The sequence below is a fragment of the Artibeus jamaicensis genome, unplaced genomic scaffold, assembly GCF_021234435.1.
Source record: "Artibeus jamaicensis isolate MK-2021 breed Jamaican fruit bat unplaced genomic scaffold, CSHL_Jam_final contig_465, whole genome shotgun sequence".
Lineage (NCBI taxonomy): Eukaryota > Metazoa > Chordata > Mammalia > Chiroptera > Phyllostomidae > Artibeus > Artibeus jamaicensis.
Window position 1 is genome coordinate 30994549 of NW_026521843.1, and position 25970 is coordinate 31020518.

Genomic DNA, 25970 nt, shown 5'->3' on the forward strand with positions numbered 1-25970 from the left:
TACCAATGTTCCTGATAATCCTAATCCATCCTTTTAAGGAAGCAAAAATAATTGCTCTTTCATTCTAATACAATGTCTGAGATCTAGTTCACTTGGCATTTTATCTGCTTTTCAGTGATTAACAAACTGACCTGAAAAATATCCCCCCATATAATTTCCTTTTTTCTTCTTATGTCTGTCTGCCAGTACAATAGTTATCTTCTTTTTCTCAATACATCTTGCCAAGAAGATTGCAAAGCTGAACTCCAGAATGGTCTAAGTCATGGCCTACTAATGAATGTGCAGAGAAAAGAATCTTCTCAAGATTAGGTATCTGCGAGAATTACTTTAGTCCTCCGAACTTCCCAACAACCACACTCATCCCTCAGGTGGGGGAAAATGCCAATAAAAGGCAAAGACTTTCTTCCCTCTCATATTTTAGCAACATTGGACACTGTCATGAACTACTAAGTAAGGGGTTGATGATGGGTTAGCCCTTGTCAAGAGTGTGAAATCTGTTCCTGGTGTTCAGTTCAACACTGTCTTTTGCAGTCTCTTTTCTCAGTGGCAAAGTGTTCTTGAGCAGAGAGAGGTGTTAGTCATTTATATCTTAGTATAAAGTTAAAATGCTCTTTTCCCACTAACTCATACATCTCTGAGGTTTGGGGTTTGGGCATGAATTTTATTCTTTTCCTTTCTTCTTCCCTCCCTCTTGTACTTCCTGTTTTCTACGTGGACTGAAGTTTATTTTCCTCTTGTAAAAAGATACCAGAAAGCAGTCTAATGTAGAAGGGAGTTTTGCACAGAGGAGTGTCAGCCTCAAATTAAACCTTGTTAGGGGTTCTCTGCTTCAGTAACTGGTTGGCACTACTTGAACAACATGGAAAAATTGGAAGAAATGGAGAAGAGGCAGGAGAGGTAGAAATGGGTGTGTATGTATGTGTGTATGTGTGGGGGAGGGTATCTTTTTGTGTGTTCACAATAATCCAACCAAGCAGGTTGGGTAAAAAGCACTTTGGAAGTAAGGAACCTGAGGCTCAGAGGAGGTTAGTAATTGTTCAGTCATTTAGAAGCAAGTAACTTGTTACAGGAGCTCAGGTGCATGGCCCTTCTCATATGTTTGTAATGACCTAGTAAACCTGATTTTCTATAATGACGAATAGCTGTGTTATCTGAAGCAGTGTAGCCAATACACAGAGCAGACCAGTTATTTTCCCTTCTGCAGCACAACTGAGCACTTGGGCTGTCAAGGGAAAAAGTACCAACCAGGACCAACCAAATCTGTGACCATTTGTCCCTGAGTGAAACTCTGAAATGCAACAGCAACCTGTGTGAATGCAGATATGGTAATCAGTGAACTGAAAAGATGACCACCTTCTACAATAAGGCAAGAGCCATTCATAGCTTTAGTGGGGACCAGGTTTGAAATGGCCTTCCAGAATAGCAGCTTTATGTAAAAATCTTGGACTAAAAACACTGACGATATCTACAGTCTGTGAACCACAACTTGTCAGTTCTCAGGGGAAGTAGTACTTTTGCTCTAATGCAATCAGACATGGGATTTTGAGGGGAAAAACCCAGTACATTGTGAGTCAAAACACATGGTTTCTAGTTTTGTAAGAGTGTGGTCAATTCTTTTGACTCTCCAGACCCCATATATCTCATTTGCAAAATAAAGAGATAGAGTGAAATGATGTTGAAGTTCTTGTCCAACTCTGCTTTCTTTTAAAATAGTTCATTAAAAAATCTAAAGTTGAGAATCATGTGTTCTCACCTGTATGAAGGATGATGCTGTCTTTCTCTTTCCCTCTCCACCTCTGTTTTTCTCTTTCTCCAGTTCTTTACACCCCTTCCTCTCCTGGCCACCCCTCCTTTTCCCCAGGAAGCAGAATCTCAGTTCAGGAATTATTTACTGGTGCCTCCAAAGCAACAGTGACCCTTGCATTCTTGAATCTAGTGTCCTCAGGAGGCTCACACTGTACAAGCCACTTTAAATCAAAGCTGTCTTTCTGCCTCCAATTCTAGGTCTCCTAAGTTTCTGCTTTTTCTTAGTTTTACTTTTCTGGTTCCACCAAAGAGAGTATGGGACCCTGGAGCAAGCATCCTGAAAAGACACTCAGGTTTCCATACTGCCCTTCTCTGATAAAGCCTGTGACTGACTCTCATTAAAATCCTTGGAGAGGTGAAGGGCATGGTGTTGAGCTGGGAGAGTTTGTTTTATTCAAGCCTTAGGTCAGAGCAGAAATATTTCAGCTGAACAGTTATCAGCCTAATATGAAAATAATACTAGCACGCAACACGCAAATGCCTGCCACACAGTTCCCACAGCCTCCGATACTCACAGTTCAACTGCATTCCTGGGGAGGTCGGAGGGAATCTCTGTCACCTTGCTCCCTTGGCAGAGGAAAACCTTATTGGAGCAGTGACAGATCCGATGATGACATCCTAAGCCCAAGCTCAGGAATGCCAGCAAGGAGACCAGGAGCAAGGCCATGCTCATTTATCCACCCCTTGCTTTCTTCCTACATTTGCAGATTTCAGAGGCTCCACACAGTGCCCTTACAAGACCTGCCTCTAGAGAGCTGGTAGGGTCACATGACCCAAGGGATGCTTTTTTTTTTTTTTTTTTTGGTCACTCCAGAAGAAGAGCACAAGCTCTATGTGGGGCCCCAGTAATTTCAGGGGCAAAACAAGCTACTCTCTTATTCTTCGTGACTGGGTTTCTTACACTCTGACCCAGGAAGACAGCAAGTAGAACCTTGATGCATGTTTGGAATAGGTTACATTATTTCTCTGTAGAAGTATCCCTGACATTCATTATTCTCTTCTCACCAGAGTGACTTTCTCCACAAAGAGCCACAATCTACAATGTGAAACATCACTAAGAGTGTCACTTAGTGAAAGGCAGAGACTTGTTTCCAGTCACAGCATCTATGTCTTCCTCCAGCCCACTTGGAATAACACAGTGGGTTGTGGTCATTGATCCCCTTTGTTGCTGTAATTAATAACCCAAAATGGTGCTGCTCAGAAGGTGGGCAGGTGGATTAAGAGCTTCCGGCCAGTCTGATCTCAGCAGGTGGGAGGCACTTCCGAGGGGGTTATCCCAGAGGTAACTGACTAATCTGAGGGACCTAAGGAACGGTTGTTTTCAGTGGAGATTTAGTAAATGCTGGCAGTCTAGCTCCTATTGCATATCCTGTCTGAGGTTTCCCAGATATGAAGCTTGCCCTTGCCCTTCAGAAGTTGCACAAATGAATTTAATCTGTGCTTTTTGCTTAGTTTTCAATGCTCCCTGCGGCTGGCAATGCTGTCTCTTTTGTTGTCATTCTCTATCTTCTTTTTTTATCTTTCATATTGTAATAATTTTTTATTTAATTATTTTTCAAGTACAGTTTTCTGTCTTTTATCTTCTTGATGGTCAGGGGTCTGGGGATCGTTTGCCACACTTTCGGTACAGCGGCCTCCTACTTTGAACTCCAGCATCAACCAAGATTGAGAGGCAGAACATCCTCTAAGATCTCACCTGTAATTTGTTACTTGCTAAAATGAATTTCAACATTATCTTTAGGTATTTAATTGCATAAAATTGAGTTATGTGAAACTGCTGCTCCCCTCCCCTATCTCAACTGGGAATAAAGACATATAATCAGTTAAGTAAATTACCATTAAGGGTAAAACAGGAGCAAGTAATTTTTAGTGTGAAGTTGTTGCCTAGCTTCTTCTGGAAACAACTGATTCATTCTAACTCCAGGACTTAAAGATCAGGATTGTATCTGTATGGACTCTTGGTTGTTACAGATTTGGCTAACATGAGCAGTTATATCTCACTCAACAATCAACTCATGCAACCCTGGCTGGTGTAGCTCAGTGGATTGAGCACAGGCCTGTGAACCACACAACCATGGTTCACTTCCCAGTCAGGGCACATGACTGGGTTGTAGGCCAGTTCCCAGCAGGGGACTCACAAGAGGCAACCATACATTGATATTTCTCTCCTTTTCTTCCCCTCTAAACATAAATAAATAAAATCTTAAAAAAACAATCAACTCATGCAATCATAGTCTTTTCAATGTGTAAGAGTTTAATCCAACCAATGGACTATTGCTTAAGTTTGCATTAAAATATTCTTATTAATTTAAAGGAGTTTGCTTACCTATGCTTGACCAACTCCAGTGACAAAAATGTCCTAACCAGTTGAACCTCCCACTGATGTCTGCCCACAAATCCTCACTTAGATTTCAGAGGGCTCCAGTTATAACTAAGTTAATCCTTGAATAATCTTTTTAAATTGATGCTTTGATTTTGAAACTCTGTCATTCATAACTTATGGATAACATGTAACAAGTGCAAATTATTAAGCAAAATAATAAAACAATCATAGGCTGAAGAAATAGTTCATAACCAGTGCTATTTGTTGCTCCTCACTCAATCCTCTTGTTCTTATGACTAGAAGTGATCATTAATCTGAATTTGTCTTTATTATTCTTTTTTTCTGAAGTTAATTTTATCACCACATTTTGAATCTCCAAACAATACATATATCACTTAATTTTGCTTGTTTTGGGGTTTTATAAAAATTGAATTACTTTGTTCAGGAGTTTTTCATTACTTTTTATTTATAATAACCTGACATTTTTAAGAACCATTCATGTTACTATATGTAGCTATAGTTTATTAATTTTTTTGCTATGGTGTAATATTCTATTATATAAATATACTACAGTTTATGTTTTCATTCTCCTGTGATCTTTCTTTATCCTGAGTTTATGGATATATTCTCCTACTTTTTCTTCTAAGTTTTATGGTTTTGTTTTGCATATTTAAGTCTTCATTTGGTATTGATATATTTTGTGTGTTGCGAGTCAGTTTTATTCAATAGCATAATAGTTTTTATCCACATGGATAAACAATTGTCACAGGACCATTTATTGAACAGACCCTCTTTTCTCCTTTCATCTATAAAACTAATTTCTTAAGTAACTAGTCTGTATCAGTCTGTGTTTAAGCTCCATTATAGTCCGTGGCACTTTTTATCTGTACCAATGCTATACTATCTTAATTACCAGAACTTTAAGATAACTCTGTAACTCTGATACATGATAAGAAAATATTTTTATTTTATTTCTTATAGTAATATCTTGCCTACATTGGACCTTTGTTATTCCGTATGAATCTTAAAACAACCTTGTTAAGCTTTAAAAAACTGTGGTAGAATTTTGTTTGGAATTATATTGATTGTATAGATTAATCTTGGAAAAAATTATCACCTTTAAGATATTAAGTCTTCCTATTCCTAAATATGGTGTATCACCATGATTTTTTAGGGCCTTCTTTGATATCTTTCAATAAAATTTTATACTTTCTCCATTAAAGACTTAATATCTTCAGTTTATTTCCAGATAGCATGTACAAGTTTTAATTTTTTGCTACTGTAACTGATTTCAATATTTAAAGTTACACTTTATGTTTGTTGTCACATTGAGAAAATGCACTTGATTTAGGAATATAATTATTTTACAACTAATTGACTTGGTACATTTCTATGTAGACTTCCATCTACATCGAAATTTCATATATCTGTCACATATATGAGTTTACTTCTTCCTTTTTAATTAATTTCTTTCTCTTTCCCTTTTACTCTCCTTCCTACCCTCACTGCTTCTTTCCTTCTTCCTCCTTAGTACAATTTTTGTAAATATTTCTTTCCTCCCCTTTTCCTTCCCTCCTCATTCTCTTCCTTTTCCTTCTTCCTCTTTCTCTTTCTCTTCTCTGGTTAGAATGAATAGAAGTCATGGTGAGTATTCTTATATATGTTACTAATTTATTTAAAAATGTTTTCTAATTTTCACTATTAAAATGATATTATAGGCTTTTTATGCAGTCAGGTTGGATATCAGGTTAAAGATCATAGAAAAGTTTTCTAAGAATTTTTATACTATTAGCAAAGATAAATATTTTCAGGCGCTTTTTCTGCATTTGTTTTCCCCCAAACTATTAACTTTCTGGGTTATGAGGGATATTTAAACTACTCATATTTCTAAGGATTATCAAATTTGGTTATAAATTATCATTTTACGCACTGACAGATTTACTTTTCTAAATATTTTATTCAGTATTGTGTCATATGTGTTGATAAATAACTCGTACTTTGGTAATATGTAATTTTTCATGGATAGTATAATTTCTAACTTTCCTTTTTTTGTGTTGTCCTCATATAGTTTGGTACCAAGCATATATATTTGCCTCATTGACTGAGTGGATGAATAATCCCTATTATTTTGTGCTTTGGAAAAATTTTTTCAGTTTAGGATAATCTGTTTCTTGAAAATATGTTTTTACATGCCTTTAAAACTGTCTGAGCCTCTTTTTATATTGGGTATGTGTATGGATTTAAGAATATTAATCCAACTTCTTTGTTATTGGGCCATTCAAGGTTCTATTTTTTCTTAAAATTTTTATTATAGTTTCTAGGAAGTTTCCATTTCATTTAAAGTTTTTAAAATTATTGTCATATAAGTGTTTATTATTCCCTTTTTAAATCATTTAACAATTCCTAGTATAGTTTATTTCTGTCCATTAAAAAATATTCACCAATATTGCCATAATTTTCTTTATTTTATTAGTTGTCTCAAAAATGACTTTTTAAAATTGATTCTATCTTTATTTTCCCTTTCCACAATTTTTGCTCCTATTTTTTCTTTTTGTTCTTTAACTTGTTTTTTAAAGTATGTTTTATTGATTATGCTATTGGAATGGTCCCATTCATTTCTCCCCTTTATCCGCCTCTGTCCAATACCCCCAGTCTCTACAGCATCTCTTCCCATCATATCCATGGGTTGTACATATAAATTCTTTGGCTTCTCCATTTCCCATACTATTCCTAACGCCCCCTGTCTGTTTTTTACCTACTATTTTATGCTTATTTCCTGTACCTTTCCTCCCATTCACCCCCCAACTCCCCCTCCATCCCATTGATAACCCTCCATGTGATCTTCATTTCTGTGATTCTGTTCCTGTTCTAGTTGTTTGATTAAGCTTTGTTTTCGATTTTGTGTTTTTTAGATTTTGTTGTTGATAGTTGTAAGTTTGTTGTCATTTTACTGTTCATATTTTTTATCATCTTCTTTTTTTTTAGATTAAGTTCCTTTAACATTTCATATAATCAGGGCTTGGTGATGATGAACTCCTTTAACTTTACCTTATCTGGGAAGTGCTTTATTTGCCCTTCCATTCTAAATGATAGCTTTGCAAGATAATCTAGGTTGTAGGTCCTTGCTTTTCATCACTTTAAATATTTCTTTCCAGCCCCTTCTTGCCTGCAAAGTTTCTTTTGAGAAATCAGCTGTTAGTCATATGGGAACTCCTTTGTAGGTGACTCTCTTCTTTTCTCTTGCTGCTTTTAAGATTCTCTACTTATTTTAATCTTTGCCAATTTAATTATGATGTATGCAAGGATGTATGCAAGAGGTTGGTGTGTTGCTCTTTGGTTCCAATTCGTTTGGGATTCTCTGAGTTCCCTGGACTTGTATGTTTATTCATTTATTTTTTTTTTGCCAGAGTGGGGATGTTTTCTTTCATTATTTTTTCAAATAAGTTTTTAATTTCTTGCTCTTCCTCTTCTCCTTCTGGCACCCCTATGATTCAGATGTTGGAATATTTAAAGTAGTCCCAGAGGTTCCTAATCTTCTCATTTTTTTGAATTCTTGTTTCTTCATTCCGTTCCAGTTGAATTTTTATTTCTTCCTATTGTTCAAATTGTTGATTTGAGTCCCAGTTTCCTTCTCTTCACTGTAGACGCCCTGTACATTTTTATTTATTTCACTATGTATAGCCTTCACTTCTTCCTTTATTTTTTTGCAGTATTCAATAATTTCTCTGCACATCCTGATTACCAGTGTTTTGAACTCTGTATCTGATTGGTTAGATATCTTTTCATGGCTTAGCTCTTTTTCTGGAGTTTTAATCTGTTCTTTCATTTGGGCCATATTTCTTTGCTTCAATACACCTATTACATTGTAAGGAGCAGAGCCGTAGGTATTCACTAGGTTGGGGCACCCCACCTCCCTGGGTTGTGGTGCTGTATGTTGGGGAGGGGTCAGAGAGGGAACAATGCCACTTGCTCTGCTCTCACTCTGCTTTCAATCACTTTCTCCATTGTCCACAGATGAATTGTATCCTTCAAGGTACTTCCCTTGTTCTGATTCCAGGGAGGGTGGGCTTGTGTACATTCTAAGACTCTGTAGGCCCCTCCAGTGGACTCTTCTATGAGACTAGGAGTTTTTCCCACTGCTGCAACCCCCTTCAGGTCTTTACAGCTGAGGTTTTGAGGCTTTATTATCCTGCACTGGAACCCTGGGTTGAGTGGTCTGTCTCATTCCCCAGTTGTTCCTCCTGGTTTATACACATACATATGTGGGACCACCTGGTCCACCAGCCACCACCTTGCTGCACTTCCTTTTCATCCTGGGTGCCTGTCTGTGCCTCTCTTATTGGTCTGAATGAATGTTTCCTCTATAACTCCTTGGTTGTTGGACTTCCATACAGTTCAATTTTCTGGCAGTTCTGGTTGATTTTGGGTTTTAAATTGGTTGTTATCCTTCTTTTGGCTGTTCAAGGAAGAAAAGTATATCTACTTATGCTTCCATCTTGGCTGGAAGCCTTTCTTTTTAACTTCTTATGTGGCTGTCAGTTCATTACTTTTCCTGCCCTTCTTTCTTCTTAATATATACACTTAAGCTACAAATGTCCTTATAATCTTTGCCTTATCTCTGTTTCACATATTTATATGTAAAATTTTCATTATATTTTAGTTTGAAATCTTTCTCAAATCAGTTTTCCATTGTGATTTTTTCTTTTTGGCACATGGGTAATTCAGGTACATGTTTTTGAAATTTATAAACTATAGATATCTTTAAATTTATAATCATTATTGATTCAATCTAATGTAATTAATTTTAAATGTAATTATATAATAGAGAATGTGGTCTATGCTGATTTTTACCCCAAACACTCTGATACATTTTTTATGCTTACAGCAAATCTTTGTAAATGTTTAACTTAAGGTTGAGAAGGATCAATATTCTCTATTTACTTGTTGACAGGTTCTATATTTACTCTATAAATCCTGCATATTATTATTTTCCTTAAAGCTTCTCTGTATTTACTGACATTTTCAGTTTTCTGAAAATGAGATTACTGTTGAAATTTCACACAATCTTTTTATATTTAAATGTTATTTGGGGCATATAATTTCAGAATAGTATACAAGGTAAGTTAAACTTCCTGTCATTTTATAGCATTTTACTCTATTCTTCTATTGTCTTTCATGTTACTATCTATTTTATCTGATATCTATTTATATCAGTCTTTCATTTGATAAATATTTTTATTATACATATTTTCTACATTTGCTCCTTCAATTTTTCTATATCTTTATGTGTTGGATGTCCTTTTATAACCACTTATGACCTGGGTTTTGTGTTTTAATCCAACTTTACAATGTTTTTTTAAACAGATGACCTTAATATTTTACATTTACTCTAATTATCAATCTATATGTATTCTTTTACCATGTAACTTGATTTTTATTTTGTTCTAATTTTACTGCATTTTTTTCTCTTGGCTTTTACTTGTTAAACTTTTGCATGTTTATTTTCTTTATTGCTATTGTCTTGGGTTGTTTCCTTATTTCATTCTATCTGCTGTTTTGGATATTATATACTCTCCTTATAAATTTTAATGGTTACTATCTAATTTTTACCCTATACTTTTATCTTACGCTTATACCTTTTACTTACAAGATTTAATTTTATCAGTATTTTAAATTTCCTCCTAAAAATGCATGAGTGTAACATTTTTAAGCCTACTCACTGGCTAGACTAAATGAGTTTTTTGTTCAATATTTTAGTTCTGTCCTTATTACATGTCCTCATTCTGTGACACATTCCGTAGATTCTCTGTCACTTTGGACCATGTCAGTGATGATGTGAGGGGTCTGTATGATTCATTTGCTTCTGTGGACACTGCATTGGAAAGTTTTGCAAAGCATTGCTTATGACCAAGTGTAATCCCACCAAAGATAATCCTTAGAATAAATGAAGACAGTTATTTTCTGTGGCATGCTGATAAATGTTTAACAATCAGCTTTCCAGAAAAATTTCTTCTTTGTGGATTTGTTCATTTCTGTGGTGTAAATGCTCGTGTCATATTTTATACCAACTGGACCTTGCTCTGTCTGTTCTGTATCTCATGAATCATCATCTTACTTGTCTAGGTAATCTCCAATCCCTTCAACCATGTCTTAGCTAATGTAGCTTTGAGTTATCTGGAGCTGTACTTTAGAATAATCTCCAGCATGATTATGGTTCTATGAGCTTTGTGAGAATCTGGCCAGACAGAAACTGCTTAGGCTGTAAAAATATATGACAGCATGCTCTCAGAAGCAGTTACCTGGAGTTGCACTCTTGTGCAGTGAAGAGAAATGGCTACTCATACCATAATCAGACAGCTGGGCAGTGCCATTGTGGCAACAATGTTGTATTGGATACAGAAGGGGATACCCCTTCTCTAATATAAAAGGGGGTGAGATGTGGAAACTTGAGACTCTAACAGTTACCAGGAGGTTAGTGGTGATAAACCTGAATTAAACATCTTATTATTGAGTGTTCAGTCCTGAAATATTGTGTGCAATACAGGTTCTTTTCTCCCCCAGTGCTTCTCCCACCTGAGCATCACCCTTTTGATCCCGTCACCAGCTTCCTTTGCTTTTTTCCTCTTTATTGTATATCACGAAGAGTTTTTTTGAGGCCATTTCCAGTTCATCCTTGCTCAGACTTCCCTGTAGATTAAAAAAAGGAATTATGCAAACATCTGGTGATGATGGTTATGATTGTTGTCTTACAAATTCTCTTGGGAATCTGTAGTTTAGGAATTCAAGGTCCATTTTAACTTCTTGATTTCACAAGTTAAACATTGTCACTCAGATATCAAGGTGAGGTAGGAGCATGTGTTTGCACCCCTGGACTGGAGAATGAAGTGCACTTTCTTCAGGAAGCTTTTTATTCAATGGACTCCAATGGTTTCTCACAACTGTGTACAATTCTTCACTAAGGAAGGTTTATCACAGGTCAGAAATTTTAAATGGCTTATAAATAAATGTGAAAAAATTAATTTCCAAGCCAATTTTCTTTTCAGGGCAGTCATGTAAAAATAGGGCCTCTAGGGTAAGTGGGAGAATACCTGTGCGTTCATTGGTTGGGCAGAAAGATCTTTTAGTGACAGAGGAAGTAGCCACATGAAGAATAAAATCATACAAGCAGGGCTGTCAAACAAGGTGAAGTACTGGAGAATCCTTTGACAAAAGGAAACTATGTGTAAAGACTATGAGATGATCATTTCCTCTCATGCGTTGTCAGTTGCATGTTTGACACTTAACAAACAACTCCAAACCTTCATGATTTAAAACAACCACCATTGTTTTATTCATGGTTCTGGGGGTTAGCAGTTTGCTCTGGGTTCAGTTGAGTAGTTACAGGATTTGGCCCAGATCACTCATGTGCCTGTGGTCAGCTATTGGGTCAGTTGGATTCTGGCTGGTCCAAGATGGCTTCAGCTGGCATGGATTAGCTCTGCTCCACATAATCACTCATCCCTCAGGAGGCTAGTCCGCTGCTCTTTGCACGGTGGCCTCCCAAGGGGCTCAGAACCAGCATTGCATAACTTCTGTTGGAATATGTTGGTCATGCTGAGTCACAAGTCCAGATCAGTTTCTAGGACTGGGGACAGAGAGTCTGCCTCTTGGTGAGAGGAGCGCAACAGCACAGGGCAAAGTGTTGTGTGTGCATGGGTGTAAATAATTGCAGCCACTTGTGCCAACATTTACTACAGGTGGGTCTGCGTTTAGCGAGGGCATCATCACTGTATCACTGTCATTGCTAGTTTTTTTTTCTTGTTTTTTCTTATTGCTTTTTAAAGTACACAGGAGGCCAACTAATGGAGGTAACTGACAATGGTACTGTTGAAGATTTATTTCCAGCCTTTTGTAGTTTATTTTGTTATTAACTGAGTATGTTGCTACCCCAAGAGGAAAAATAATGCAGGCTTGTCTTTTTCAAACTATGCTGTTATAAAATGATCAAAGATATTTATTCTCTATTCATAAATTCATATTTGGTAGGCTTATATTTATTTTAAAAAGTTCCTTTTGTCTTTTTATACATTATCATGCTGTAATTTCAGTTGTTCATGTAAACCTAATATAGCCTTGCTGTGATATTATAGACTTGAATGTAGTATATACTATAAGACTTATGGCATTAATAAAAATCCCTTGTGATATGACAAGAGTGTAGAGTTCTAGATTGTGAATTTTTTCATAGACCATGATAATCTTTAAACATGAAATCTTTCAAGTAGCATTTTGGAATCCTCTTTATTATCCACACTCTAATACTGGTTATAGTTCTTACTATCCATGTTTTTCATACATTAGGCTTTATTTATTGATATTTTATTGTTCTACCATACAATTTATAATGAGAATTAGATGGGATTATGTAAATGTAGAGGGGCGTTACAGATGAGCCCAGCACACCAGCTCTGCAACCAGTCATATCTGGCCTGATGGGTCACAGCACACCTTTTGCATGTTGAAACAGGACAGTCATTTAGGCCAGAGTGTTAATAAACCCTCTTGGGTTGAGCAGTGTACACTCTACACAACTCCACCTGTACTGGCACTCTGGGTAGATGCCAGTGATGAGGCTTGAGCTGGTGAGGCTAAGTTTATGAGGCACTGGCTGAGGAGAGCGCTAGACAGTACTCTGAGTGATGGGAAGTGGTCCAGAGGAGCTTCCTGCAGGGCACCATGCAGCTGCCGGTCTGCATTACCTGTTCCTAAGGCCGAGAAAGGAAGGGGCACTGCTGGAGTTGGGAGAGCTGGGCTCTTGTTGTAGCTCCATCACTGTTGTGGCATCTCAGGAGGTTTTTAATCATGGGTAAGCCTGTTTCTTCTCTAAAATATGAGGGTACACACTTAGCTTATAAGGCTTTTGTGGAGACAGAATGAGACGCACTTGTAAAACACTGTGAGAGAGACCGTGGTGTGAATGCGATCTCCTCACTGCGATTGTGAAAGTGAACTGCTCATCCCTGGAAGAGAGAATCTTTCTAGTGACAATTTTCCAGTTTGTTTATGTGGTGAACTCATATGGGGACGACTTTGGTCACATGCCACTGGCCCTGCCTGAGCCAGTTAAAACCATTGGTTACATAATTAAACCATTGGTTACATGTACATTTGCTGACCTTGCCTCCCCTTTTAGACTCTCTCTGACTCAGGACTTGCGGAGTTCAAGGCTGACCTGTTGTGGGCAGAGACATGGTGTGCCCTCCCCTAACTTGTCCTTGACCACTGGATGAAGTGGACAATCAAATCTATCAACAACAATGTTACCATGAAGACTAGTGATAGATGATGAGAAGGGTTTTTGTAAGCTTATTGGACAATTTGGTGTTGCTTTTGGACAAAGTGGATTTCAGAATTCTTGCATTAGATTACTTTCTCATGGAGAGACAGAGAAAGTCTCAATCTCTTTAAAAACCAAATACAATCCAAATCACGTCTTGGTTGTTGCAAATGATCTTTGGGTCTGTGTTCTGATGCCCGGCATTTCTCTGTTTCAGAGTCCGCAGAACTGAAAGGGAGCGTGTCTGGGAACTGGGGTGCACTGGTATGAAGCCCAGGGCAGGGGAAGTTGGGTGGTGGCTGCATTAAGTCACAGGTTTGGTCCTGGGAAGTTTCATAAAAATTCAAGGAAAATGAGTGCTCTCAGGAATGCTTGCAGCAGAGCCAGTACTAGTATGCTAGTAAATCGGCACCTGATTATCTGCCGAAAGGTTTACTCCTGGGAGTTGGTGATTACCAAAGTCCAGGAAATAGCGTTTTGCCTTGACAGGCTTAAACATTTAGCTATGACAACATGACTACAGAATATGACATTCTTTGTTCACAGGAATGTAATCAAGAATTAAAGTACTGCATTATAGTTAATTACAAACTGTGTAGGCCATCGTGCTTGAGAAAATATCAATGTTAAGTCCAGTCTCCATAACATTGAAGTTGGAGTAGATTTGGCATTTTTCTGGCTTATCTGGTTCCTGCACCCACTAGACCTCTCAATCAAGCACCCAGTTAAACTGTTTTAATATGTGTCCATGTGCAGCTGGTCCGCGTGTGCAGCACAGCTTCATCCTGCGGTGGGGTGAGTGTGAAAGCATGAGTGTCAGGTACCAGCAACACAGCACTGCCAACTGACAGCTCAAGGTCTGTAGTCTAGTTTTATTTTTTGGAATGAAGAAGAGCAATGCCAAGGTTCCATTATTTATGAACATGGTCAAAGAAAAGAGAAGCAGTGAAATTTCACAGCTTTCAAAGAATAATTTATTTTGACTCCACACAGGACCTCATGCCTTTGTCTCACAAGATGTTCTCTTCGCCTCGAGTGCCTCGGGCAACCCTGCTGATGCAGTACCTTGATGCCTTGTAGGGCAACGGGAAGAGCTGGCAGGCCCTGGTCATGAGTGTGCACTGGACTTGGGAGGCATTTATTAATTGATCAGGAATGAATCAAAGGCCTGCTTTGTGCCCTGTACTCTGGAACCCTAGGTGCTGTGGGCAAAGCCGAGGTGTAAAATGGAGACTGTCCTCAAGGGATTTGCTGATGCACCAGCATATAGAAATAGGGACCCACTTATAAAACATATTTTATAAGATGATGCTTCTAAGCATCATCTACTAAATTGTTCAGAATTCAGATTTAGGCTAAGAACACAGCTTCCATTTATCTTGTGCTAACTTTGCACTAGATCCCAGGCTTAAATACTTATCTAATATGTGAAATTTATACTAGTGCTACAAGGTAACTGATTCTCTTCATTTTGTGGATGGAAAAACTGTGGCTTAGAGAAGATTGAGTCAATCAGCCCGAGCTCACATAGCTGGTAACAATTAGGCCTGGAATTCAAATACAAGTGCCATGGCTCTAAAGCCAGCACCCCTCTATTTAGGTGCAGCACTGCTTTGGAGAGCTAGGGCAGCTAGGAGAGGGGACCAAGTGTGAGGAGCATGCTAGGGCTGGTTGACTGGCAGGTGGGGGAGAGGAGCCGCTCCCTCTGTTGCCTTGGTGACCCCGGAGGTGGTGGTACCTTATTTGTTTCTGCTGAATGGCCCTGCTGAGTCACTCCAACCTCACCGTGGCTAAATTCCTTGCACTAATTCTTTTTTCATTTTTGTAGCTCTGAGTTAGCTGGAAATAGCTTAGCTTTAATGTCAGTTTTTTAAAGTAAGTTTTAAAAGAAACCATTTGATTTGTCAGATAAATTAGGATTATTATGAGCAAAAGGAGACTCTGTTAGTAATTACGCCAGTACTACCCTGGGAACCAGAGTCTTATGATCACCCTACCAGTATGAGGAACGAGGGATACAGTTAACATGGAAATAAACCAAGAACATCTTCGGGACGGGGGCAACCAAATGGAAGTGAATGTCATCTCCCACAGCAAAGGTCATCTCCTATCTGATGGTAGGGAGTGCCTCTGGGAAACTTAGTCCCTCATTTCAAATTCATCCCATAATAAGCCAAGGCAGCTCTGATGTCCCATGTCAGAGGGACTGGGTTATTGGGAATCGCTTGCTTACTGCCAAAGTTAATCCATTTGCACTGTTCTAACTTATAGCAATTAAAGAATTTATTCTTGAGGATCTTCTAACATACTTGCCTAAAATTTATAAATTGGTCCATAATAAGAAACACTGGAGTTTCTCTTAGCAAGTAATCTAACCAAATATTGCAATAATCTGAAAAATAGTCACATATTGCTGATCTGAGGCTCCAAAAGAGTAGATGAGGAGGAATGGGGAAGGAGAAGGGGAGGCCAGTGAGGGGGGAGGTGGGGGAGGACAGTCTAGGTGGCTCAAAGCCCAAAATCCGGGAGCACCTTCCTAGATGACAGTGGACTTCTGACCCAGGCCACTTGTGTTTTCCATCCCTGACCCTCTTGTCATTTGTTCTCTTTGGGCTGACAAATGAATGTTGATTTATGACAGCATCATTGATCAAATGACACATCGTTTTGTGTTATGTCTGGTTATATAACAAAATACATAAAAATGCTTTTTGGATTAACTTGACAGGACCAGTTGAGATAGCAGCTTCCCAGTCCTAAATCTTTCTGAGAATGACAGAAAGATTCCCTTTTTCTAAAACATGAGTGATTTCATCACTAATACCAAAAATGATGATTTCTCTGAGACCAGGCTTCAGGCGTCTCAACCATTCTTATCAAACTGTGCTTAATTGGGGGTGGGGGGTTGTGTACATTTTCCAGAGAGATTGCCAGTGAAGTCAGCATTTCTTTGGAGTCTTTTATTTTATATTATAAATCCACAAAAATTTTACATTCTATTTTTACAATATAGCCACATTTGATTTACGGTCAACTCTTACAAAACATCTTTAATAAGAGGTATATGCAAAGAAGTGCCACTGTTATTGTGCAGTTTCACATTACCTCTCTCATTATATCGCATCCTCCTTCTGGAGGATGAGGGAATAAAACCAAGCCACAGCCACTGACAGCAGGGAGGAGTTTATCACTTGGAGAGTCGCTGATCTAGGGTTTTGATTGTAAAAGTCAAATAAATGCCTGGACATATTTATTTTGTTTCAAATTTTACCCACAAGTACTTCAGCAGGCCATGAAACACAGGACCAGATAAGCAAGTTATTCTGACAATGTCACTGTGCACCATATTGACCTGCAAGGAGCCAGAGAGGGAAAAGAAGGAGGCAAATATGCTACCATCTCTGTACCAACCATATAAAACCTGCAGTGAATCCTTTCTCTGAATGGCTCCATCATCCCAAATGTTCATTGTTTTTTAATCAAAAGAGTAAATTACAATGTGGGAGTCCAATATATGGTAGGATTAAAATAAAGTCACAAGCGTTTATATGAAGATTGTTAATAACTCTGCACTTCTTTCATTGACACAGCCCTCTTTTTCCTTCTCTGAGACAAGGACAGATAGATACGAGTTCTGGTATTCTTTGAGTAGACTAAAAAGCAGGTCTGTGTTCAAGCTCTCTTGATTTTTCTGAGAAGCATATAATTAACCTCAGGATAAATTTATTGACAGACTACAGTCCTTCCATATGCACTGCTCTCAGCATCCTAAAAGCAAGTAGAAAACAAAAAATAAATGACCACCCCTAAAACCAAAACAAAACACTATAAAACTTAAGATGTTGGTAACATCAAAGTAATAAAAAAGCAAAATTGATTTTAGAAAACATTTTTCATTTTCTTTAAATTTGAAGTAAATGTGTTGATGTAGATAATCAAATTTATCTTTCACAGTAGAATCCTTCTCTATTTATTTAGTTACTGGAATCCAATCTTGTCACATGAGAAATGTTGATCCCCCAATGAACACAATTCCTAGAACCTCCTCTGAAAATGAATAAACACAAATTCCATCTCAATGCCCTTCATTCATTACACAGACCTCCCCTAAGTCTCTGCTGTATCTTAGGTCCTGAGGTTGGTGCTGAGTAGTTGAAAATGAGTAAGACATGTTCCTTGTCTTCTGACATCACAGCCTAGAGTGGAGACAGACAGCTAAGGCAGGCCGGACTGTGAGGTCAACTTCACCAAACCTGGAAATGATATTTTCCAGGATGATCTTCCTTGACTGGCTTTCTAAAACAATAATAATAACAATAACAATAACAACAACAACAACAACAACAACAACTCTGCATGTGTGATTTGGCTGACAGAAACGAAGCAGAGTTCATTGCTCTGAGAAGGTCTTCATTGTCAGCTGTGGTGATGGATGGATGCAGAGGTGCCTGATGGGCACCAGCCTGTTTTTCCTAAACTTTTCATACACTGGCCTTCAAACAGTGGCTCCAGTCCCACCACCAAGTGCTTCACTAGGGACCCACCTGGGCTGCAGCAGAGCAGACAGTTTCTTCCCCAGAGGGGCAGTTTCCAGAGGCTTCTGATCAGCTCTCCCTTTGTGGTCCCACTTCTGTGGCTTCTTGGATTTTTTTTTAAGCTCCCACTGGTCCACCTATAAAATTATGCAAGGAGTCTGGCCAGGCACTGTTTTTCTGATCCTCAATCTTCCCAAAATGAGAGCAAGAAAGGGTGCCATATTTGAGTAGTCTAATTCTTAAAGTAAATCTGTTATTCCCTTAATATTTGCAATGGATCTGTTTTACTGTTTGAATCCTATTCAAACCACTATAAGAGGTTGTTATAATGAAGCAAGTAGTGCACACAAGGAAAGATCAGAAAGGAATGGCCTCTCACCCAGACTGCGTGGTGCTGTGGGCATGGTCAGAGCAGGTTACCTGGGCAGGGCTGGCCTGGCCAAGCAGGAAAGGGCACTGCAAAGAGGTGGCATGACTATTTCATAGGTGCAAATAATTCTGCATGATGTGGTGATAAGATGCCTGTTGAGAGTTGTAGTGGGATGTAGACAGGAGCCAGATCATGAAATCATGCTTTACCTGGCCAAGAGGCCTATGTTTTATGGACAATGGGAAACTTTGGAGTGCTTTTAAGCAGGGAAAAGATTAAAGATAATTACTTTGGAAAATTTCTCTGGCCAGTACGTAGAAACTGGATTGGAGATAAGCAAGATTAAAGGTAAGAAGACCAAGAGGGAGACTGTGGCACCTGTCTGGATTCAAACACAAATGCAAACAAAACAACATGGGCACCACTAATGCAGAGGGACAGGGGTAGGACAGAAATGGGGAATAGCCTATAAGGGGAGAAATTTGTGAAAGAAGTTGAGGAGGGGTCAGAGAGGTTGTAGGAGAATCAGAGAAGAGTGGGAGCAAAGGGAAGAGAGAACATTTAAAAGGGGAGAGGGAAATAATGTGGGAAAGAAGGGAAAGTGATGTAAGTGAACGTGAATAAGGGACCCATGGATGAAGCCAAGAGGGGTGGGATTGAGGGTGGGAGGTGGGTGCAGGTAGGGCAGGGGAAAGTGGTGGTGGGAAAATGGAACCAACTGTATTCAAGCATCAATAAGAAAAGGAAAAAAAGGAGAGGTAGTGAACATTGTCAAGAAATTAGGACACAAAATTGCCCATTCTTTTTTTAACCATGTAGACACCATTGGTGACCATAGATGGAATACTTCTGGTGGTGTTTGTCTTACTATGACTAGCTTTCTGGACACAGACACTCTTGAAAAAATTATATTGTGTGTACATTGAACTTCTGCAGTTAAGGAACCAAGCAGTCTTTACCCCAGTGATCAGCTGATTTCCCTCATTCAGAGAGAGCACCACATCCAAACCTAAGAGAGAGTGTGCTGATCGAGGTCCCAGAAGTCACATTTCTGCAGCCCCATCAAGAGAAGACAGTTGTTTGAATGTTATAAATGGTTAGTCAATTTAAGCCTTTCAATAACTTGTCAATATATGAACAATGATGGGAGAGAAATAGATTTTATATAAATCTCATACTGGCTTGGTTTTTGCCTCTTCAATCAGAAATCTTTTTTGTTTTTGTTTCTCTGAGTGAACTGTCATCTTTCTTCATGAAACATAACTCATGGAGTGATTCTCCATCGGTCTCTGCTGCTGGAATCCTGGCTGCTGCCATCAGCCCCAGGACCCTGAGGAGAGAGCTAAAGCCACTCACCGTGTTTGTTGCTGGGAAAGACCACACAAACTAAAACGCAGAGTACAACCTTCTTCTTCCTCATTAGCAGATGAAGTTAGTTATGTGATACTCTCTCTGCTGCTTTTTTGACATTCAGTTCACAGAGATTCATTCTTTCATTTGCATTCTTCTGATGTTTTAACAAATGGTAATTTTTCTCTTTTGTTAAATCCATTCATTTACTTTGGAGGAACCACAGTGCCCATGGAGCAGTCCCTGTCGCCCAGGGGCTTGTGACAAAGTGGCTTTTGCTATGTCATTGCCCTTTGCTCTAGGTTAGCCAGTGGTTTGTTACAGAGGAAGCACATTTTGAGGCATCAAGTGCTTCCTTCTTATACAGATAGATTATAGACCTGGAAATGGCTACTCGTCACACTTTGACCTTTGATTGTTGAAAGGCAATCCTCTCACTTGCCCATGATGCCCTCATCCTCACAACATAGACACACAAGGGACCACCCACTAGATTTTAAGACATTTGAAGGCAGAGGCCGTGGTTTGGCCTTTCTCTCTCCAGTTCCAGGTATTGTGTCTGGTACATCTCAACGATAAAGGCAACTGTAAACATCTACGTGTTTTGCTTCAGGAGTGAGTATAAAATCCTAGTTGTGTTTCGTGATCTGAATTTTAGGACAGCCAATCATTCTCCCAAGTTTAACTTCCAAGGGGGTCCCCAATACATGCTTACGTGTTCCTCAGAAGAACCTTGATAGTTACTAGTTACTTTGTTGGCCAACTCAGCTCTGAGTCATTGCTCTTCCTCAACGCCATACCACCATTCACCTTGATTTACTTCTCCAGGCTTCTGGCTTTTTCTTTATTAAGGGTGACCCTGCCTACTCTATGAGGTCTTCAAAAGCACAGCTGTGGCCAGTCTCTCTTATTGAATGCAAGTGGAATAATGGAAGGACAGCCCCAAATTTGATATGTACTGTCATCAGCAGGGGTCACTCCTGGGACCCACAGGCACTAATTCTTGAGCCCGAGATGGTTTTTCCCCTCTCAAACACAAACACCCACTTGTTTCAAGGGAACTCTAGAAAAAGCAGTTGAAATAGTCAGCAATATCTTCCCCCAAGTTTGGGGTATTCTAATTTGAATAATGCTATTTGAGGGGCATTAATTATTAATCCTACATTAGAACAGTTACTTAAATTTTTAAGGGCCCAGTGTGGTTTACGATGAATAGACCCAATTTACTCACCTAGAAATATGCGACCTTCAGCCTGCACCATTTGTAGTCACACTTGTGGGAAAATAGGTTTTCTCTGAGAACTGTCAATTTCTCCCAAACCAAGAAAGTCTATTTCTAAATTATCTAGTAATTCCAAAATAGTAATTTTTCTATTAAAATACAATAGAAACATTTAGAGTTTGTCTTTATCTGTATCTCATTACACATTTGTTGAATTAATAAATGGATTTGAGAGTCCTGTGATTTAAAAAAATCTTGTTAATAGTTGCTTCTCAAACCATTGGCAAATAGAACAAATGGCAATAGCAAGAGAAGTTAATCTAAAATTCTTGCATCATCAGCAATATTGTTATTGCAGTTTGTAGAATAAGAGGTTCCAGTACTACGTGCAAAATGGTCTTGAGTCTTCCCTTTGTTCTCGTGTAGCTTCCTCCCTCTCGTCCTAGTACTAATGTGGGGATCCCCGCTGCTACTAAGTGGGTAGGTCCGTTACTCAGATGACACAGTGTATTTTAATGGGAACAGCATGAACCAGGAGCTAGGAATCATGGGTTCACATTCTAGATCTGTAACTACTCCTTCTCAGTGATGTTGTATAGTTCAATTCTTTGTGCTACAATTTCCTCATCTATTTCTATTCAAAACTAGTGATGGGCTTGTCTCTTTATAAGGTAAGACAAAGCAGGTCAATGTAGAACTCAGGGCTGTTCCTTTCCTTACTTCAGTGCCTCTCATGGATAGCCCTGTGTGGCAGGAAACAGGGGTCTCTATGTTTGTGGGCAGGACACTCAGAAACTGGCCTGTAGAAAGAGCCTGAGCAAGGAGCCTCTGCATGTACTTGAGAGGTGTCTCTAGGACCAAGGGTTTTCTCAAGGGTTTTAAATAGTGGAGCATCCTTGAAAGAGCCATATACTCCCTAAACAGTGGATGCTGGAAAATCAGCAGCCATAGTTTATATTTCCCAAACTGGAACCCATGGGCAAATTTTCAACATTCCAAATGTCTCATAAAAGAATTTTTAAGTTTGTGTTTCATTTGTATTTATACTGTATTTATATTGTATTTCAATGGTAATATAAGTCAGGCATATTCTGAAATTTTTTTATCATTCTTAGCCTCCCCCTGTCTAAATCATTTTAAGATTACTCATTCTAAGAATGCCACACAATGTCCATGTGGACAGTTGCATTTGTTTTTATAAATTTAATTTTACTAGGGAAGATCAATTGACTTCAGGCAGTGATGCACTAATAAAAGTATCACAGGAAGGACCATGATGGGAGAGCTGAGCTGTCAGAGGGCGCAAGGACCTGCGGCCTGTGTGCACATTGGAATCAAAGCAGCACGCACCCAGGCAGGCACTCCCAAACGGCGTGGGCACCCTGCATAGAACCCATCTTTGCACAAGCGAGACAGTCACCACTTCTTCATTGCAAGCACGGCCAGACACAGGAAATGAGACCTGCTCTGGCAATCAGGGTTATTTAATGAAATGTTTAGTAATGCTGCAATCATTACCTTCTTTTCAAGTAAACGAGACAGCATTACAGGACTATCAAATGACAATTAAAATTGACACTTGAAGCTTGTTAGCAGTGTTCTGGAAACATGTGAGAACTATTTATTTTGAACCAGAAAACAAAGTCTTGAAATAATTAATTACATACTTATGCTAACAGGCAACATGTGAATTAGTGAAGCCACAATACATGCCCAAAATTGCTAAGTAGAAAACCTGAACTGAGGTTCATCTTTCTCCTCTTGAAACCCACACTGACAATCTAGTTTCAGCAGAATAACATCCTTCATCTCATTGAATTAATGCATTTAATTCTTATTTTATTGGTCTTCCATTTAGTTATTAAATGTTTTTAATATATATGTTTGGTTAGGGTTTCATAATTTTAGAAGGAGTTTATAGCTAGTTTCATATTTTTTGCACTTTAATAAAACTGTAATAAAAGTAAGAAGTCACTGCTGAAGGTGAGATGCACAGTATTTTTTCCCTTTAAACAAATGTGTGCATCATTTAAATTTGGAAGACATTGTTACAGGATTAAGAGCATGCATGGAGTTTGAAATCAGAGAGACCCGGGTTCAAGTATGAGCTCAGTCATTTAAAAACCAGAAACTGGAGCATGTTATTTAACTGAAGTGTGGTTTATTTTCCTGATTTGTTAAAAGGGGTATGATAATCATACTTTCATCATGGTGCTATTGTGAGGAATAAATGAAATAATGGCTCTTCAGTATATGATCTCTGGCACATGTAAGTGCTTAGTAAATGTTAGCCATTATTGCCGTCATCATTATCATGATCATCATCATCATGATCATCATCATTTAAAAAAAAAGAAAACTCTGAAGAACTCAGGAGATGGTAGGGCCAGTCAAGGAGATAAGAGTTGGCTGCTCTTGGAGCAGCACTGGGAGCCACTGCTGTCAATGGGAGTTGACATCTTTTTAGGGTGCTGGGCTGGAGCAGCCTCAGTGACTCCCACGATGGAGTAGTTTCATCAAAGTAGCAGCCAGGTACTCCCACTTTCTCTGGAAGCAGTCAAGGGTGTCAGTCTGGTGAGACCTTGTTGCCTGGAGGTCCCCCCCTCTTTGAGCACTCCGTAGCATGAATCACCTTTGAGAAGGAAAGGCCATACTTCAGTTCTGTTGTCTCTTTGTTGCTTCCAGAACCTTCTTGACTTGCTCAGCAAGGCTGCCTGACCTGTGTTCTTAGTCTTCCCCTGCATCTGGCTCTTTAGTTTTTCTGGTCTTGGCTTTTGATTTTGCTTAGTGTCTGTCGTGACCACTGAAGGGACATCCCAGCCTCATCTGTTGTACTGCCAGGGACCACTGTGGCTGTCATTCCCTGTGGGTTTCCCCAGCTCCCAATAAGAGAAACCAGAGTCTTCCTGTAGGAAGGAGTGGGCTGGTGAGAGGATTGCCTAGTATAAAGTATCTTCTCTCGTTGTTCTCTTCTTTTTGTGCCCGGAGGTTTGTTGAACTATCTCTATGAGTCAAAGAACTAACAGAAATCCTGATCACATTGTCCAGGGGGGTTTCCTCAGCTCTAGCTTCCCCACTACAGCTGTTGGATCACCAGTGTTTTCAGATTTGGTCCAGACAGCTCAGAGCTACTGCCCCTCAAAGTGAGGGCAGGGGGTGGACACCAGTGGGTAAAGCTGAGCTTGAGAGAAAAGAGACAAAAACCTGTCTGGATAATGGAGAAGAAAAAAGGCAGGCTGCTTCAGCCTTGCAGACCACACAGAATGCTCACAGTGTGATGATTTTTAAAAAATCATTTGCAAAGCTGGTTGAACTCCCACAGCAAGACAATCTGATCCCTTACTGCATGATCTGCAGACAGATTTGCTGATCCAGACACCTGGTTAGAGTTGCATTAACATGTAGTCCTCACATTCCTCTCTTTCCAAACCCACAACCCTCTCAGGACAGCTTCCCCCGCCTCTTATTCTTTTTCCTAGAGCATCTCAAAGCCTTTCTGTGATCCCAGAGAACATGAATTATTCACTATATATAGCATCAGGCTTCAAAGTATACTTTCTAAAAAGTAAAACTGCCTAAACTACCCACTGCCTTTATTTTCATTAACTGGACAACATCTTCAGAATCATCGCACCTTTCCTGGCCATCTTGTTGACTTGTTTTGCCTTCTCGCCTCTCCCACCTCAATAGAGTAACAGAAGTTCATCCTGTCTAGCATCAGGCATGTCTCACTCAAGGGTGTCGTTCACACACATACTCAAGGTCCTTGTAAATTTCATCATTTACATTTTAAAGGCCTTCATGGCACTAGTGGAAGGATACCATCTCTCCTGCAGGGTCAGCCCAGCTGCAAATTCTGCTGACAGAAGTTACTGATCACCTACCTGCATCCCTTTAGTGTTTATAAAATTTGGGTAGCACCCACAGTTTAGGATTGCGTTCCAACACTGCCATCTTCTAAATGTTTCACCCCGTCAGTGTAACTTTCTGAGCATCAGTTTCCTCATTTGCGAAAGAGGATAACTATCCAGCAGCATCGTGGAAATTAGAGACTTGAAGCAACACAGCACCTAATATAGAGAAAGCACCAAATTAGTATGTAAATAATTTACTTAAGCAGTGGCAGGTGTTTGTTTGGGGCCCAGAGTCTAGGTTAATGACATTGTAACCCCCGGCTCCAGTCCTTGTGGGCATTACTTGCAGCTGGTGTTGGAGTTCAGCACAATATTCACCAGATTTGAGTTCTAATCCTGTGTTATTATTCACTTGACCCTGTGACATGGACCGTTTATTTTAAGTTCTCTCTCCCATTTCTTCATGTGTGCAATGCAGACCATAAAAGTGCCAAGTAGCTTGCCTTTGCAATGATTTAATGTGATATTGGATACTATAAAGTAATTAGTCCAGTGCTTGACACTTGATAAATATTTAGTTTTAAACTGCAACTTGTATGCATTAAGTCTGGCCTTTCTGTCCTTTGTCCAAGGCTGTAGAGAAATGTTGAAAGCCCATTTTCCAAAACAACCTCTTTATTTTTTCTGATTTTATTATGAAGAATTTAATACACTCAAAATAATAAATATAACAAATATAAGCTATAAATCATGATCACTCATGAAAAATGAAAAGTTAACCTAAACCCTTAAAGCTTCAATGAATTTTCCTGATTCTTTTTCCCTGACTCCTTGGAGGTAACCACTGTATTTGTTTTATTCTCTTTCTTTTCTTTATAATGTTAGCAAATGTGTTTGTGTCCCTAAACAGCATATTTTATACTTTTGCTTCCTTCTGGGCTTTATGAAAATAATATTATACTGCACATATTTCTGTGAAACTAGCTTTTCTCATTCAGCATTTGTTTTCTGAGATTCATTCGTGTTGTGTGTGGCTGCTGTTCCTTCACTTTTATTGTTGCATAGTATTCCATTCCCCAAGCAGTCAGATTGATGTGTGCCAGAAGTGTAAGATGGATACCAGATTTTAAAGCCTCAGTACAAAAATGTAGAATATTTAATTAACATTTTATATTGATTTCATTTGGACTGATG

At 38.9% G+C, this 25970-nt stretch overlaps 1 protein-coding gene across 1 annotated transcript in view; it reads right to left on the bottom strand.

Annotated features, from left to right (window-relative positions):
• Positions 1-2473, bottom strand: part of FSHR (follicle stimulating hormone receptor) — a 165180-nt gene extending 162707 nt beyond the window's left edge. The window contains exon 1 of the mRNA XM_037161260.2: positions 2322-2473. Coding sequence (XP_037017155.2) covers positions 2322-2473 — 152 coding nt within the window. The remainder of the gene's footprint in view (positions 1-2321) is intronic.
• Between the last annotated feature and the right edge of the window lie 23497 nt (positions 2474-25970).